The 15,259-nt window shown below is 62.7% G+C and overlaps 1 protein-coding gene across 13 annotated transcripts in view; it reads left to right on the forward strand.

Annotated features, from left to right (window-relative positions):
• Shank2 (SH3 and multiple ankyrin repeat domains 2) overlaps positions 1-15,259 on the forward strand; it is a 402,506-nt gene that overhangs the window by 198,720 nt on the left and 188,527 nt on the right. For all 13 annotated transcript variants that reach the window (XM_058579387.1, XM_058579391.1, XM_058579384.1 and 10 more), the window contains 2 exons: positions 1,272-1,441; positions 6,251-6,364. In XM_058579387.1, coding sequence (XP_058435370.1) covers positions 1,272-1,441; positions 6,251-6,364 — 284 coding nt within the window. The remainder of the gene's footprint in view (positions 1-1,271; positions 1,442-6,250; positions 6,365-15,259) is intronic.

Genomic DNA, 15,259 nt, shown 5'->3' on the forward strand with positions numbered 1-15,259 from the left:
CAGGCGGACCCTACGTCCAGTCCCCTCCGCTCCTCGCTATGGTATGAATCGTGGACTAGGTTTAGCAGGCCACAGCCCAATTACGCACACACAGATTGAGCTCCTCCAGACACCAGCCAGGGTCCCCGTGACTGGATCCCACAATCGTGACGCTGAGCAGCCACCAGGGACCACGACGAACCGCAACACAGCGGCACGTCTCTGACATTCCAGAGGCACAAACCAAACCCTGCCGCGAATTTCAGGGTGCACTCCGGGGTGTGCACAGGATGAGAGGCACACGGGGCTCACATTAAATGAAGAAGGTCGATCCCGTTGACAGCCTGTCCTGGTCACTGTCGAGGGAGCAAGATGAGATAAAAAGTTGCTCTGCAGGTGGCCCCGGCCCCGTGCCTCTGCCCGCCCATCTCTGGCCACCGCTGGGGACCTCTAGGTGGGGGCTGGCCTCACCCGATCACTCTGTGAAATCAGAGACACAAAGCAAGTGAAGATCCAGGTTCCTCGGGGGAGCCGGGCCGGGAGCTGGACATAGCTGCTGTTCCTAGAGGTCCTGGGCGTTCCTCGCCCCCTGACGGCCGCTCACAGTGGGACCCAGGGCTCCCCTTCACTGCTGCCGCCACCTGAGTCTTTTATCAATTGTGGGAAAATATCCAGAACCTAAGGTTTGCCCTCTTAATCACTTTTAAGTGCGAGGTCCAAGGGCGCTGGGCGGGCTCACCCTGCAGGGCACCGTCCACCTCGGCCTCCTGAGTGTGCCCACCTCCCCAGGCTGCGGCTCTGTCCACCAAATGTGACTCCCCAGCTACTGGCGCCCTGTGCAGTGCTGTCTGCGTGGCCCTGGTGACAGCAGGCAGCCCTGTCCGGGGTCCCTGCAGTGCCTCTGACCGGCCTCTCCTGCTGAGCACAGTGTCCTTGGTCCATGCATGTTGAAGTGCGGGTCAGAGTGTCCCTTTAGTTCTGAATAATGCTCCCCTGTGTGTAAGGACCACAGTGTGTCGTCAAGGGACACCTGGGAGGCTGCCACCGTGCGCTGGGTGTGCTGTGCTGCTGGGGGCCGGGGAGGGCCTGAATCCCCTTGATGCTCTGCCTTTCCTGCCCTGGGATGTGCCCACAGAGTTGCTGGGTCAGCTTGGGCCTTCACGCTCGCCGCCCAGCCCATACACATCGCCGTCGCCCACAGCCTCGTGGGGTCAAGGTGACGCTGGCAGCCTGGCGTGGCGGAGGAGCGTGGCTTTCTGACCTCGTCTCCCCTCCCTTCTTGTTCCCTCCAGGCCGCCTTTCGCTCCTGGTGCCAGCAAGGACTCCCTCCCGGCCTTCGAGTACCCGGGGCCCAAGCGGAAGCTCTACAGCGCAGTGCCTGGGAGACTCTTCGTCGTCGTGAAGCCATACCAACCCCAAGTCGATGGCGAGATCCCCCTTCACCGTGGAGACAGGGTCAAAGGTCAGTGTCTGGGGCAGGGCTGGCCGGCGCCCCTCAGCCTCCGTCGAGCCCCTGGAGGACCCGCTGGGGTGGCAGCAGAGACCGGGGGGTCAGCGTGGGGAACGGGGCTGGAGGGAAGACCCCACCTGCAGGGGTGAGCCAGCAAAGGGCAGGGCCTCCCCCACCAGAAAACCCCAGGACCCCGAGCAGGTGGGCTTGGGCAGGCCCTGGCCTGAGTATCCAGCTGGACGGTCCAGCTGTGGCCGAGGCCTGGTGTCTGCAGCCCTCAAAGGAAGAGGTCCACCTGGTCAGAGGGATTCTCAGCAGAATCCTGGGACTGCCTGGAAACCCCCCCCCCCTCGGCTGCCGAGGGTGCCAGGCGGGGAGGTGGCTGTCTCCAAGGGCACTGGGGAGCCAGCGATGCTCCTGCAGGGGCACCGTCATCTGGGAGGCTTCAGGAAGGTGAGCACAGGCGGCTCGTGTCGGTCTCAAGGCCCCAGGGAGGCTAGAGAAGGGCAGTGGGGACCGTGGGGACACGGGGCCAGTGGGAACTCACTGAGTGGAGCATGAGGGACTCCACGCGTGCCCAGCGTGCCCAGCGTGCCCAGCGTGCCCAGGCCCTGCCCTGGACAGGCTTCCAGCAGCGCGGGGGAGGGGCTGAAAGTGGGCTCCTGACAGTGCCGTCGGCCAGCTCCAGTCCTGCCCTCTGCGCGGGCCACCTGGCCCACGGTGGTCATCGCTGCCTTCCTCTGACTTCTCCGGGCTTCTGCGAGGGTCTCGAGATGGCAGGGCCCGTCCTGTCTCTGGTCCCGCCTCACAGCTGCCTGGTCACTCGACAGCGTCCAGCAGGTCTATTCCTTCCTCTTCCAAGTTCACTCTTTCCTCTGACGTCCCTCGTGTGAACTTTATGATTTCAGAAATTACATGTTCACTGCGGTTTCCATCTGCATGCTTACTTTCTTATTTGCCAAGACTTCCTGGTACTCTGGTGGGATTTTTTTGTTGATTGAAAACGTGTTGTTTTATCAATTGGTATAATTGCCACATTAACTGCCCCAACCGCACCTGATGGTCTCAACGTCGGGTTCATGTCGGGTCTGGGCTCAGCAGCTTCTCCTCCCCTTGGGAACATGGTTCCTTCTCTTACTTCAAGTGTCTAGTAATTTTCCGTTGCTTTCTGGCCATCAGCCTGTGGAGCTACGTCCTTGAGCTGGGGAGAGTCTGCTGTTCCAATCCCACGAGTGTCTTCCCTTGTTTCTGCAGTTGCCCGGGGAGAGCCCCGTGCTCCTGTAGGTCCAGGGGAGAGCCCCGTGCTCCTTTAGGTCCAGGGGAGAGCTCCGTGAAGGTCCCGGGCAGTGGGGCGTGGGCTTCCCTGAACTAGACCCTTTTAGTGATCCCAAGGGGTAGGGACCGTGTGAGGAGTCAGCTCGCAGGGTCCGCATCTGCACCCACCCTCTGTGACCTCTCATGACCAGGCTTCGCAGGTTGCAGGGGGACATCGGGCGCAGAAGGGAGCCCCACACCTGTCCACTGGCAGGGCTGTTGCTCACGAGGCTTCTGTGAGCTCCTCTGACCACAGCAGAGCCGGCAGGGCACAGGGGCTAGAGAAGCCCAGCCTCAAGGACCTCTCTGTCCCCCCTGCCCATGCCCTCACACCCTCCTCTCAGGTGACAGCAGATGCGGCCACCACCAGTGGGGACAGGCAGGTTCCCAGCACCGTCGTCCGGTCAGCACCAGGGATAACCCTGCAGAGAACCACGACTTGCCCAGCCGGTCAGCCGCGTGGGCCGCACCACTGCCCAGGAGGCCAGGGAGGCTGGAGGCTATGCACACATGTGGCGTGCCTCTCACCTCTGCCATGGACACTGCCCGACCCGGGACCCCCTTCACCACCTGGTCCACCCCTCAGCCCAGGCTCTGCGGTCAGCTGAGCCCCTGCCACAGCCCTGGGCCTTCACTCCAGAGGACCCCTCCCCCATCAAGCCAGGCTCATGGGCCTTCTGGTCAAGCAGGAGCCTGCAGGCCTTCCCAGTGACCCCTGCCCAGCCACGTCCCTTGGGCCTTAGTGGCCTCCATAAATGTGGCACGATGGTGGGGAGGTCCACGTGGGGAGGTCCACGTGGGGTCAGGTGTGTGGCACTGCTTTCTAGGCTGGTGACGTTTCTGGTTCCCAGGTTGCTGATCCGTCTGTGGGGGTCCATGCCAGTCATTCTGCGCAGCTGACCCCTGCTGGACAGCTGCACATGTGGGTGGAGCCCGGAGGGAGAGCCAGGGCCCAGTTTGGGGCTTAGGCTGAAGGGCAGCTCCTGGAAGAGCTGGGCATGGCCTGGGGCAGGGGCAGGAGCGTGTGGAGCAAGAGGAGAGGCCTCAGGACAGGAGTGTGCCGTGTAAGAGACGTCCCCGCAGAGCGCCTCTGTGTCACCCCCTCCTGGCGCCGTCCTTGTGACCCCAGGGCCCTGCACATCCTGGGTAAATTCAAAGTGCACCTGTGTGGAAATCCCGGCGTCCCCAGGGTCCATTCCAACAGGAGACAGGGCAGAGTGTGGGAGGTGGCCCCCGGGTCCTCCCCACTCCTCCATGGCTGGTTTCTGCCCCAGACGGAGTGGACAGGGCGTAGGGCACCAGTGTGGCAGGTGGAGAGCCCCGCCCTCGGCCACCCAGCTGGTCAGACAGGGAGTGTCTGGTTTCCAGCTGCCCAGGGAGGCTGGAGGGTCCTGGAGGGAGAGGCCCACCAGGGTGCTGGGCGTGGTAGCAGGGCACACTGGCCCTGAAGACAGCGAGCAGTGCCCCATCCGTTCCTCGGATGCCCTGCAGCATCGTCTGTGGGGACAGTGGCGTATGTGGTCGGTCCTCCCTCTCGCAGGCTCCCAGGGCCCTGGACGTGCTGCACACGCCCCACCCGGAGGCAGAGCTCTCGTGCCACACACCGGCCCCTCACCACTGTGCTGTCAGTGCCCCCCCCCCTGCGCTGCTCCTCCGCAGTGCGGTCAGCAGCCAGGGCTCAGGGCACAGCCGCCCTGGACCATCCCACCGCAACACGGGGAGCGAGGTGGCATCCTGGAGCTCAGTGGGCCTGGCTCCTGTGTTCCCCACAGAGAGAACGGGCCCCAGGGCCCGCCGACTCCTGGCCCAGCGTCCTTCCTTGTTCCCCACAGAGGACTCCTCTGTCCTCTGCGTCTCCTCGCAGGGACAGAAGGGTTACTTGGGTGAATTAAGTCACCGATTGGTGAGGGACCCAACTCCCCCCACAGCCCCACCTCAGGGAATGCAGAACCTGCAGGGGCCACACCGGGTGCAGGACTCAGGTGGCTGCCAGCAGCAGGTAAAGCTGGGACGGCCACCGCTGGGCGTGTGTGAGCCGGGACAGGACCCGAGGCTGCCCTCCACCCACCCCACGCCCTCTCCCAAAGAGGACCCTCAGCTGCCAGAAACTCCAAGGTCCCACGCACTGTCCACCCAGAGAGGACAGCATGGAGGGAGCCAGCAGTGGGGTCCTGGCCGTGCCTGGCACTCACACCCGGCACCCACAGCGGCGCGGTAGCTCAGGAGTCTTATCCCCACCCCCACCCCCCCCCACCCCGGCAAAGAGGAAACGGAGGCACAGAGAGGTGAAGCAGCTGCCCACGTGTGGCGGGGTGAGTGCAGCCAGCAGGGCCGGTCCATCCAGGAAGGTTCCAGCGGGACCTACGCAGCCCGTCCCTCAGCAGCAGGATGAAAGGGGCTCCTCACAGGCCTGGGCTGTGAGGCCCCTGCTCCCTCCCTGCTGCCCAGGGCTCTGCGGGGCTCTGCCGAGTCCAGCGTCAGGCAGCTGGGCTGCGTGGAATCCAAGGGGATGGCCCCGTCCTGGGAGGAAGCTGGGCTGGCGGCTCTGGCCGCGTGGGTCAGCTGTGTGTGGTCTGTTCCATGTGGGTCGCTCTTCAGATGGCAAGATCCTGCAAAGCCCGGGTTTTCTGTGCGTTGACCTTCGACAGTCAGGGGCCGCATGGATCTTTATCTGGCTCTTGGGTTAAACGGAGGCGGCAGGAAGGGCCCTCTCTGCAGGCCGGGGCTCCGCACCCCGAGTGCTGTCAGAGAAGACCCCTGTGGAGACCCCTGCCCGGCAGCACAGCTGCGTTCCGGGTGGGGCAGGGGAGGGGGCGCGGGGGTCCCTCCCCAACGTGCCACCCGAGTCCGCCCTTCACCTGGAAGAGCATCAAGTGGGGCTGTGGGGAGCCGTGGGTCCTCGTGACTCCCCCTGGTCCCCGGCACCTGTGGACCCGTGTCCCTCCCTTGTGCTCAGCTGCGAGGCTTCAAGACAGATATCCTCATCCCTTCAGCCCGAGGACCTACTGTGTCCCTGGCACCCCACCCAGGGTGGCAGTGTCGGACCCTGCACTGAGGTGTTCACCGTCCTGGAGACGGGGACGGCTGTGTCTGTCCAGCTGTGCAGTGGGCCCCAAGGACACGGCCACTGTGTGGCTCCTTGCCTTCTCTCTAAAGGTGGGGTTTTCCTGCCAAAGTCAGAAAGAGACGCGCACGCTCACCCGCGGCAGCCTCATGGATGGGCTCCCTGGTGGCAGGCCAAGGCCGGGGCCCCAGGGACGGTGCGGGCCCAGTGGGCCTTTCCACCGGGCCTGTCCTTGCGGGTTTGGGGTGGCACTCATGATCGTCACACAGCCCTGTCCCCTCCGACTGCGGATTCTGTCCTGCTCTTGGAGACGCTGACCAGGCCCTGGGGCCTCCTCCCGGCTCCCTCCCTACCTCGGTGCCCAGCCTGGCGTCCTCAGGGGAGAAGTCCCTGGCGGGTCACCCCACGTCCCCTGGCTGACTCTCTCCCTCCTTGTCCCCTAGTTCTGAGCATCGGCGAAGGTGGCTTCTGGGAAGGCAGCGCCCGCGGCCACGTTGGGTGGTTCCCGGCCGAGTGCGTGGAGGAGGTGCAGCACAAGCCCAGGGAGGGCCAGGCAGGTAAGCCCTCGGCCGCGGCCACCGTCACCGCTCCCTGCCACGTGCAGCGGGTCGGCTGTGGTGGGGTCGACGGGGGACTCCTCTGGATCCTGGACACACTTGGCTGGTTCTGTGTTGTGGGCTTCGCCCAAGCCAGGGACTCCTGCAAGGTGGCGCGAGTGCCCAGCGCAGGGTGGCTCAGGCGCATGTCCTGGGACGGGAAGTCTGTGGGCGCGTGCCTTCCCCCCACCCCGCGCGGATGTTGGAGCCGTCACACAAGGGCGGCCATGGCTCAGGAACCCCGTAGATCTGTTCTGAAGGCGCGAGGGCCGGGCGTGGCCGTGGGCGGTGTCAGGAGAAGCCCGTGGGAGGGCAGGGGAAGGGGGCCTCAGGCGCTCAGAGGTCACCGGCCTGCTGGGGTGGGCACTGGGGCCACGAGCTCTCTCAGATGTGCCTACTGCCCGGCTCCTGAGGCCCAGCAGGGAGTCCGCCCTCAGGCCTTGGGGCCTGCGCGGTCACCGCAGGGTGCTGGGTTCCCAGTCTCTGCTCAGCAAAGAATGGACACAGAGTGGCCAGCAAAAGCAGGTCCATTGCAAAAGTGACAAAGGCAGACTTCTCCAGAGGAAGGGCCGGAGCTGGGGGTCTGGTGGGCTGGCCTGTCCCTTCTGTGGTCTCTGAAGGTCCTCCTCTCCTTCTCCTCCCTGTCCCTGGTCTCCTCCCTGTTATTGACTGGTGTCCCCTCTGCCCACGCGTCTGTTTAGTTTTTCTATTGGGTCCCTGTTTAGGGGCACGAGTACAGCGTGTCTGTCTGACGGGGTCCCTGGCTGTGTCCTGGGGCCCCGGGGTTGGCTGCTTGTCGGTGTTTATTGTGGGTGGGGACAGGGCAGCACACAGGGCATTTCGTCCAGCGGGAAGTCGGCCTCATCAGGAGACCCTCTCCACACCCCCTTGTGCTGGCCCTGCCCCGACCTCCCGGCTCGCCGTCCTGCCCTGGCTGCCGAGGCCCTTCCGCGTCCCCTCGCAGGGCCCAGTGCGCGCTTCCCCCTGTGCCGGGCCCGCTCTGGCCCCCGGGGCTGCAGGCTTCGCTCTGTGCTGGGCCCCGGAGGAGGCTGCTCAGTGCACACCCAAGACCAGGCTGTGGGGGTCAGGGCGAGACCCGGCCAACCGGACCTTACAAGAGAGAAGAGGAGCCTGCTCTGCTGGGAGGGTGGCCAGGGGTTGTGGCCAGCAGGCAGCAGCCAGGGGTTTTGCTGGACGCAGTGATGGACACGCTGAGCCCCAGAGCCAGCTGCGCCTCCTGGCCAGTGGGGTCCTCCCCTGGTCCTCCCCTGCCCCACCTCTTACCCCTGCTCTGTCCCACCCCCTAGCGGGCTCACAGCCTGTCTGTCCTCGAGGACCTCGGCCACCCTGGGCCACCCTTCTGTGCTTTTCCTGGAAAGACGCTGGTGTGCCACTGGGTGCCGCTGGCTGTGCCACCCCTGGGCGGGCAGTCCTGGAGGGCTACGCAGGGGGGTCCTGGGCCTCCCACTCTCCCCATCCTCTGGAGATCACTGGCCTCTGGTGAGTGGTCAGGAAAGGGCAGGGGACTGCCGCCCCCCGGTCGCTGCTAGGCCTTCCACCACCTGGACCTGGACTATCCGGGTGGCCGTGTCCCCAGGTGGGAGCCTGGGGCTGTTCCTAGCCCCGTGGGGTGGAGCCTGGGGCTGGTATTCTCCCCGAGCCGGGCCCGGGGTCGGCTGCTTGGTCAGTGATTACTGTGGGGTGGGGACAGGGCGGCACACAGGCTGGCACACCCTGGGGGCTCCCGGAAGGGCCCTCCTGCTCTCGCGGGTCAGGACTTGTCCTTAAGGGAGTGGTGTCCTCTGCCTGGCAGAGGCCGCTCCAGGACCCCTCACACTGTCCCAGCTGGCCACTTGGGGAGGCAGATCAGACGGATCCCGACTGGCGGTGGGCGGTGGTGGAACAGAGGTGCCTTGCGTGTTCCCACCACCCATGTCCCATGTGCCCCGGCCCGGCCACCTTGCTGGGGCTTGAGAGCCAGACAGGTGGGCACACGTCCTCGCTGTACTTAGGGGCCAGGCCCCACTCCCTGCCTGGCACGGAGTCCTCCTCGCTGCCGCCTCCCCGGCCACCGCCAGCGAGCTCCCTGCGCCGAGCGGGGGGCAGTCCTCGCCGGCCCGTCTGCCCAGCGTGGCGTTCCTGGGCAGCCCGTGCTCGCCCCCGGGGCCAGCAATTAAGGGTTGGGGTTCGTGTCTCTTTGCACCTCCTGGACCCTCCTGGTCTTTCCCTGGGAGGACTGGACATCAGGGGGGCACCCAGACAGTCCAGGTCCGGGCGACCCAATCAGCAGCTGCAATTCCACTGGCAACCTCAGTGCCCTGGTGCCCTAAGGTGCCGGTGCCGGGTAGGACCTGAGCAGCCTGGGGTGGGGCGGTGCCACTGCAGCACCTGGACGGGCAGCCGTCCATGGTGGAGGGCCTCCGTCCCACAGCAGGCTGGCCCTGGGTGGGTGAGGGCAGCAGCACAGCGCCCACAGGAGCTGGAGTCTGAGCTGGACGCGAGGCGGGCAGGAGGCCTGCCGGCGGCTCGGGTGCTGCTGGCCCTGGCTGCTGAGCCTGTGGACTGTCACCGTCTTTTGGTGACTTAGTGTGACTGCATACAGTAAGAGCACACTGTGCAGAGGCTCTGTGTGCTTGACAACTGTCTGTGCCTCCAGCGGCCGGGGGGTGCGGTGTCCCCACCCAGGTGTGGCCAGCCATGTTCCACGTCCTCCTGGGCAGCTCCCTGGACCCTGCCACCACAGAGTGCTGCCTCTTGCTGGAGGTCACCAGATGGCACCCCACAGCTGTACATGTGGGCCTGACTTCTTCCACTCAGCCCAGTGCCGGGTACTCGGCCCCCTGGTCGCGGGCCCCGGTCGTCTGCTTGTTCACTGCCGAGTCCCACAGCGTGTGCGTTCGCCCTCCTGATAATGGACACTGGCATTTACCTAATGTCAAGCAAAGCTGCAGAATGATTTTGTGCACATCTTTCTATGGACAAGGGGATTCACCTCTCTAGGAGCACAGTGGCTGGGGCAGAGCATGCTCAACCTCACAGGACACTGCCACACAGTCCTCCAAGCCACTATGCCGCCTGGTGCATGCTCGGGCTGCAGGACTCCGGCTGCTTCACCTGTCATCCACCATGGGCACATCAGTCTCTAACGTCAGCCATTCTGATGGTGGGAAGTGGCATCTTACTGTGGGTGTCACATGCATTTTCTGATGACCATTGTCGCTGAGTGTTGTGTGCAGCTGGTTTGCCACAGTGTGACCTCGTCTGGGCAGTCTGGGGAGTGCCTGTCCATCTGTGACTGGGGTGTCTCCGTCTCGTCCTGGTCTGTAGTGCTCTTGTTCATCTTCTGCGTCTCAGTCCTTTGTCAGAGACAAGCTGCTGGTACCTTCCCATCCGCGGTTCGCCTTTGGTTTCCTAATGTGTCCTTTAATGAGTGGAAGTTTTGAGTTTTAAAGTCCAGTTTTTCCGACTCTTTTCTTTCCTGGTCAGTGCTTTGGGTGGCTTTTTTTGACATTGGAATTTGGCAGACCTACAAATAGCCCAAAGGTGGTACAGGGCCCCTTCCATGTTCCCACCTGGCTGCGTCCTTCCACGAGGCTGGCCTGTGCAGGCCCTGGGGAGCGCTGCCCTCAGTGCAGACCACCACGGGGCTTTGTACGTGGAAAGTGAGCCGCCAGGTGCCTGGGAACCCTGAACCGGGGTGAATGAGTGGGCACCAGGAGCCCGTGAGGACGTGGCCGGGCAGGGCCTCTGCCCGAGGCAGGACAGCTGCACTCTTCCCGCCTAGTGACAGTGGTCAGCAGCTGGGCACCATCTGCAAAGTGAGCGAGGCCCTGCGTGGCGAGTGGGTCGAATTCCGCAGGGTCCGCTGGGTTCCGTGGACAGCGGGAGGTGAGGGCTCACCCTCCCGGCTGCTCCGATTTCCTGGGAAGCAGGTGTTTGTGACACCTGGTGGGTCTCAGGGTTCCCCGCGCATCACCCCTTCTGACCATGTGGCACCGCAGCCCAGTCTCGGCAGTGGAGGACGCGGGCGGGGGACATGGCGCTGCGCTGTGACTTTTTCGTAACTGCTGACGCTGCGCTCAGCCCTGTGTGGGTCTGGGCAGCCTCCCTCACAGAGTGGCTAGCGTAGTGACCAGGGCCTGACCGCCTCTGATCTTATGTCCACCTGCCACCATGGGTACGTGGAGAGAGACCGGGTCCGTTCCCAGGTCAGCTGCCTGAGTTTGTCCCCCTGCGCGGTTGTTCGGCAGCCCTGGTGGATTCCCTTCTCTGAAACCTAAAGGCCCAAGATGACCTGTTCAGGGGCCCGGGGAAGAGCCTGCCCGTAGATTTCATCTTCTCCATGCCTGAGAGAGAGCAGTGCCCTGTGTAAAACACCCGTCTCTGCACACGGCAACCCGTGGGTTGGCAGCAAGGAGCAGCATGTGACCCTGTCGCTGTGCCATCGAGGGTGCCCCCCGGAAGGCGGAGCTCCGGAGCTGCCAGCTAGTGCTGTGCCTGGGTTCCTCCCAGGCCCCTGAGCGCCGGCTCCTCAGAGCAGGACGCACTTGCTCTCTGTGTTGGCACGTGCCTTACTCCACCAGCGGTTGTCCTGGTGCGTATCAGGCAGCACACGTCAGCTGCTGTAACAAGTAAGCCCACAGCTGCACGTTTCTTCCTGCCTGGTAACCACCAGCGTGGCGTCTCCTGGACGGCTGTGCTTTGCTCCACATGCTGCTGGGGCCCAGGCCCTTCCACCACGGGGCCTGCCCTCTCATGGGCCTTAGGATCCTCTGCCTCCGGCCGGCAGAGTATGAGGGCTCCGGGCCACTTGTGTGAGGCACAGCGGGACGCATGTCACCGTGATGTTCCTTGTGAAGGACCTGTTGTGTGGCCTGGGCCACGTGGCCCTGGCTGGGCTCTCAGGCAGGGGCTAGTGCAGCAGCCCGAGGTGAAGCTCCCTCCCGAGGGACACCACCATCACATCACCCTCACCACCATAAGGGCCTGCCCAGCAGGCCCTTTAACTTACTGGCAGAAGCCCTCTGCATTGGTCAGGGGACCCTGATGCTGGCCTGTCTAGCTGCATCGTGGCAGTGCCCAGGGAGAATGGGGTGCTGGGGCCAGCAAGGAGGGGAAATAATGACCATGCCCGCTGGCCACCGAGGCTCGGCTGCCTCCCTCTCCGGGGGCATGGTGTCCTCTTCTGTAATTAAGGAGGATGGTCAGGTGATCGTCCACACTTCGTCCCAGGAACTCGGTAAACTGAACTGAAATCGGGGCGTCCCCAGGGATGGACCTTGAGTAAGGAACTCAGGGAGACCTCCAAATCCCCACCTGGGTCTGGCCATGAGTCCGTTTGTGAGAAACCATGGCATAAGTGTGACGTTTCAGTGCTGCGTCTCGTGTGTAAGTGGAGACCAGGGGCAGGGCTCCCTGCTGACCCCGAGAAGACGGCAAGGCCCCACACCAGGGACACTGGATGTCAACTGCCTCGCTCCACTGTCAGGTTCACTGTGAGGACCACCTGGGGCCTGTGACCACTAGGCGAGAGGGGAGGGAGGTTCCTAGAGCCACGAGTGGTGGTGGTGATGTCAGCGGTCATTTGGGGTGGTGCCCGTGGTCATGATGCTGCTGCTGCTGCTGGGGATGGGTGGGGATTCTGCGGGTGGAGGGGATGGTGGTGATGACAGTGAGGGTAGTGGTGGGGGAGGTCATGGTGATGGTGATGATGGTGGTGGTGATGGTGGTGGTAATGGTGGTGATGGTGGTGATGGTGATGGAGGTCATGGTGGTGGTGATGGTGATGGAGGTCATGGTGATGGTGTTGGTAGTGATGGTGATGATGGTGGTGGTGTGGGTAGTGATGGTGGTGATGGGGGTGGTGATAATGGTGATGGTGAGGGTGATGTGATGGTGGTGGTGATGGTGATGGAGGTCATGGTGATGATGTTAATGGTGGTGATGGTGGTGGTGATGGTGATGGAGGTCATGGTGATGGTGGTGGTGATGGTGATGGAGGTCATGGTGATGGTGGTGGTGATGGTGGTGATGGTGCGGGTGATGTGATGGTGGTGGTGATGGTGATGGAGGTCATGGTGATGGTGGTAATGGTGGTGGTGATGGTGGTGATGGTGGTGGTGTTGGTAGTGATGGTGGTGATGGTGGTGATGATGAGGGTGATATTATGGTGGTGGTTATGGTGATGGTGATGGTGATGGTTGCAATCATGATGGTGATAGTGATGATGATGATGGTGGTGGTGATGATGGTGATGATAGTGATGATGGTGGTGATGGTGATGGTAGTAGTGGTGGGAGTGATGGTGGGGATAGTGAGGGTGATGTGATGGTGGTGGTGATGGTGATGGTGGTGATCATGATGGTGATAATGATGATGATGGTGGTGGTGTTGGTAATGTAATGGTGATGATGATGGTGGTTGGGGTGATGATGGTGGTGATGGTGGTGATGGTGGTGATGGTGATGGTGGTGATGGTGGTAGTGATGGTGGTGATGGTAGTAGTGATGGTGATGGTGATGGTGGTAGTGGTGGGAGTGATGGTGGTGATGGTGGTGGTGATGGTGGTGATGGTGGTAGTGATGGTGATGGTGATGGTGATGGTGGTGATCATGATGGTGATACTGATGATGATGGTGGTGGTGTTGGTAATGTAAAGGTGATGATGATGGTGGTTGGGGTGATGATGGTGGTGATGGTGGTGATGGTGGTGATGGTGATGGTGGTGATGGTGGTGGTGATGGTGGTAGTGATGGTGATGGTGATGGTGATGGTGGTAGTGGTGGGAGTGATGGTGGTGATGGTGGTGGTGATGGTGATGGTGGTAGTGATGGTGGTGATGGTGGTGGTGATGGTGATGGTGGTGATCATGATGGTGATAGTGATGATGATGATGATGGTGGTGATGATGATGGTGAAGATGGTGATGGTGATGGTGGTGAAGATGGTGGTGGTGTTGGTGATGATGAGGGTGATCGTGCTGGTGATGGAGGTCATGGTCAGATGGTAATGTCGATGCGGATCATGGTGACCAGGGTTTAAAGGACATGACAGAGGAATGATGCCAATCAAGTCTGACACCCCAGCGTGGTGACCCCTGCTACTCTGGCTGTGGGCCAAGTGGTCTCACGTCCCCCTGCCCCACCTTCCCTCGCTCAGCCCCCTGGGGCCGTCTTGGTGCTCGTGGCTCACCTGTGCACGCCCTACACCAGGTCCGGTCTCTGCCCGTTTTCCTGGGGCAGCGATCTGCTTCTTGTTGGCTGTGGTCACTGTCTGCGTGCTCTGGAGGGGTGCCTGTGTCAGTGAGGCACATTTGCAGACCTCTGTCCCCTGCTGTGGCTGGCCTTTCCCTGGGACCCACACTGTCCCAGGCAGGCTCCTGTCTGCAAATCCTTTCATGGCTGGAGAGGCAGGTGTGGGCGCTGCGGCCCCCCACAGGCAGCAGGGCCATCTCCGCTTGGTCCACTGCCTCTTCTCACAGAGTCTAACATGAGCCCTGTGTCTGCTGGGGAGCGGGCAGTTGGAAGTGAAGTGCTCCCTCCAGAAATGACTTACAGGAGTGACCGTGAATGGAGGACCTGGGGACGGCTGAGCCACCTCCCCTCCTCTGGCCCTGCCTTGGTTCGACAGCCAAGTCTCCCAGGGTTGAGGGTTGCCTGGCTGGAGGACTCTGTGTGCTGGGAGGGTATCGTGGGGTTCCGGGGGCTCGTGCACACACCACGTGGTGACGGTGACCCCAGCCCCCGCTGACCCAGCCGTCCTGCACCAGGCATTCTCAGGAGCTCCTGTGGCCCCGGAGCAGCCCCACTAGCTGAGCATCATCGTTACTGTTTTGCACAAAAGGAAACAGGGACCCGGAGAATTGGACGCTTCGTGCACATGTCTGGGCCCCACGGGCCCCAGGGCTGCTGACCCGCGGGCCTGCCTGCGCCTGGCTGCCGTCTGCGGAACCACAGAACCGTGGAGAGGGCGGGCACTGGAGAACACCCTCCGCGCTTCAGCCTGTCCTGCCAAGCGACTCCTAGGTCACTTCCTAGAGGAGCAGTGACGAGGGGAAGAGACCGCCTGTGGGAAGTTGAAGTTCTGTTGAAACATGCCCTGACAGCAAAAGCAGCTTAGGACTGAGTGCAGGGTCGGTGACAGCACTCCCGGACACGGAGATCCCTCAGCCGACTCGCGGTTCCCAGATCCTGACAACACCCTCGGTCAGGGGCTCAGGCCTGGGCCTCTCAGAGGGGAAATCCTGGGCTTGTGGCTGTTGAGGGTCCAACACCAGCTGGTGCAGAGCTGGCGTTGAGGCTGGACCTCCAGCTGCTCTGCCTCCCTGCCCCCTCCAACCCAGGGGCCACCCCGGTCATTGGCGCTCTCTCAGTCGGAGGTAAAAAGCCCCAGAGCCTCCTCCAACCCCGTTCACATAAGAAATCTTTAATTCATAAATTCACATAATGGGAAAGTCTAGGTTGTCCGGCCTCAGGCGTAGCTTAGTCCAGATGCTCCACGGATGACCCCGGGGAACTCTCTTTCCGTCTCTGGGCACCGATTCCCCCACATGGCTTTATCCTCTGTCCAGTGCACCCCTAGGTGTCCCCTGGCATCTCTAGGCCTTATGTCCTCAGGGTCCAAGCCCAGTAGAAAGAGAGAATAGCTTGGCCAACTCCTAGCTCAGCAGAAGCCCTGGGGTTAGCCCCAGTGCCTAGTGGGTCAGGCACGAGCCCAGCCTGGACCACTCGCTGTGGGTGGGGACACACAGGAATATGCTGGCCAGACCTGGGTCAGTCTGAGGGAGGGCAGCCTGCCGAGGAGGTAGGTGCTGTGACCAGCAGGTCCTCTCTGTGCCTTAGCCATAGTGATCCCTTC

Source organism: Marmota monax, unplaced genomic scaffold (assembly GCF_021218885.2).
Source record: "Marmota monax isolate L192 unplaced genomic scaffold, Marmota_monax_Labrador192_F-V1.1 WCK01_AAM20220418_F8-fsc00038, whole genome shotgun sequence".
In the NCBI taxonomy this organism is placed as follows: domain Eukaryota; kingdom Metazoa; phylum Chordata; class Mammalia; order Rodentia; family Sciuridae; genus Marmota; species Marmota monax.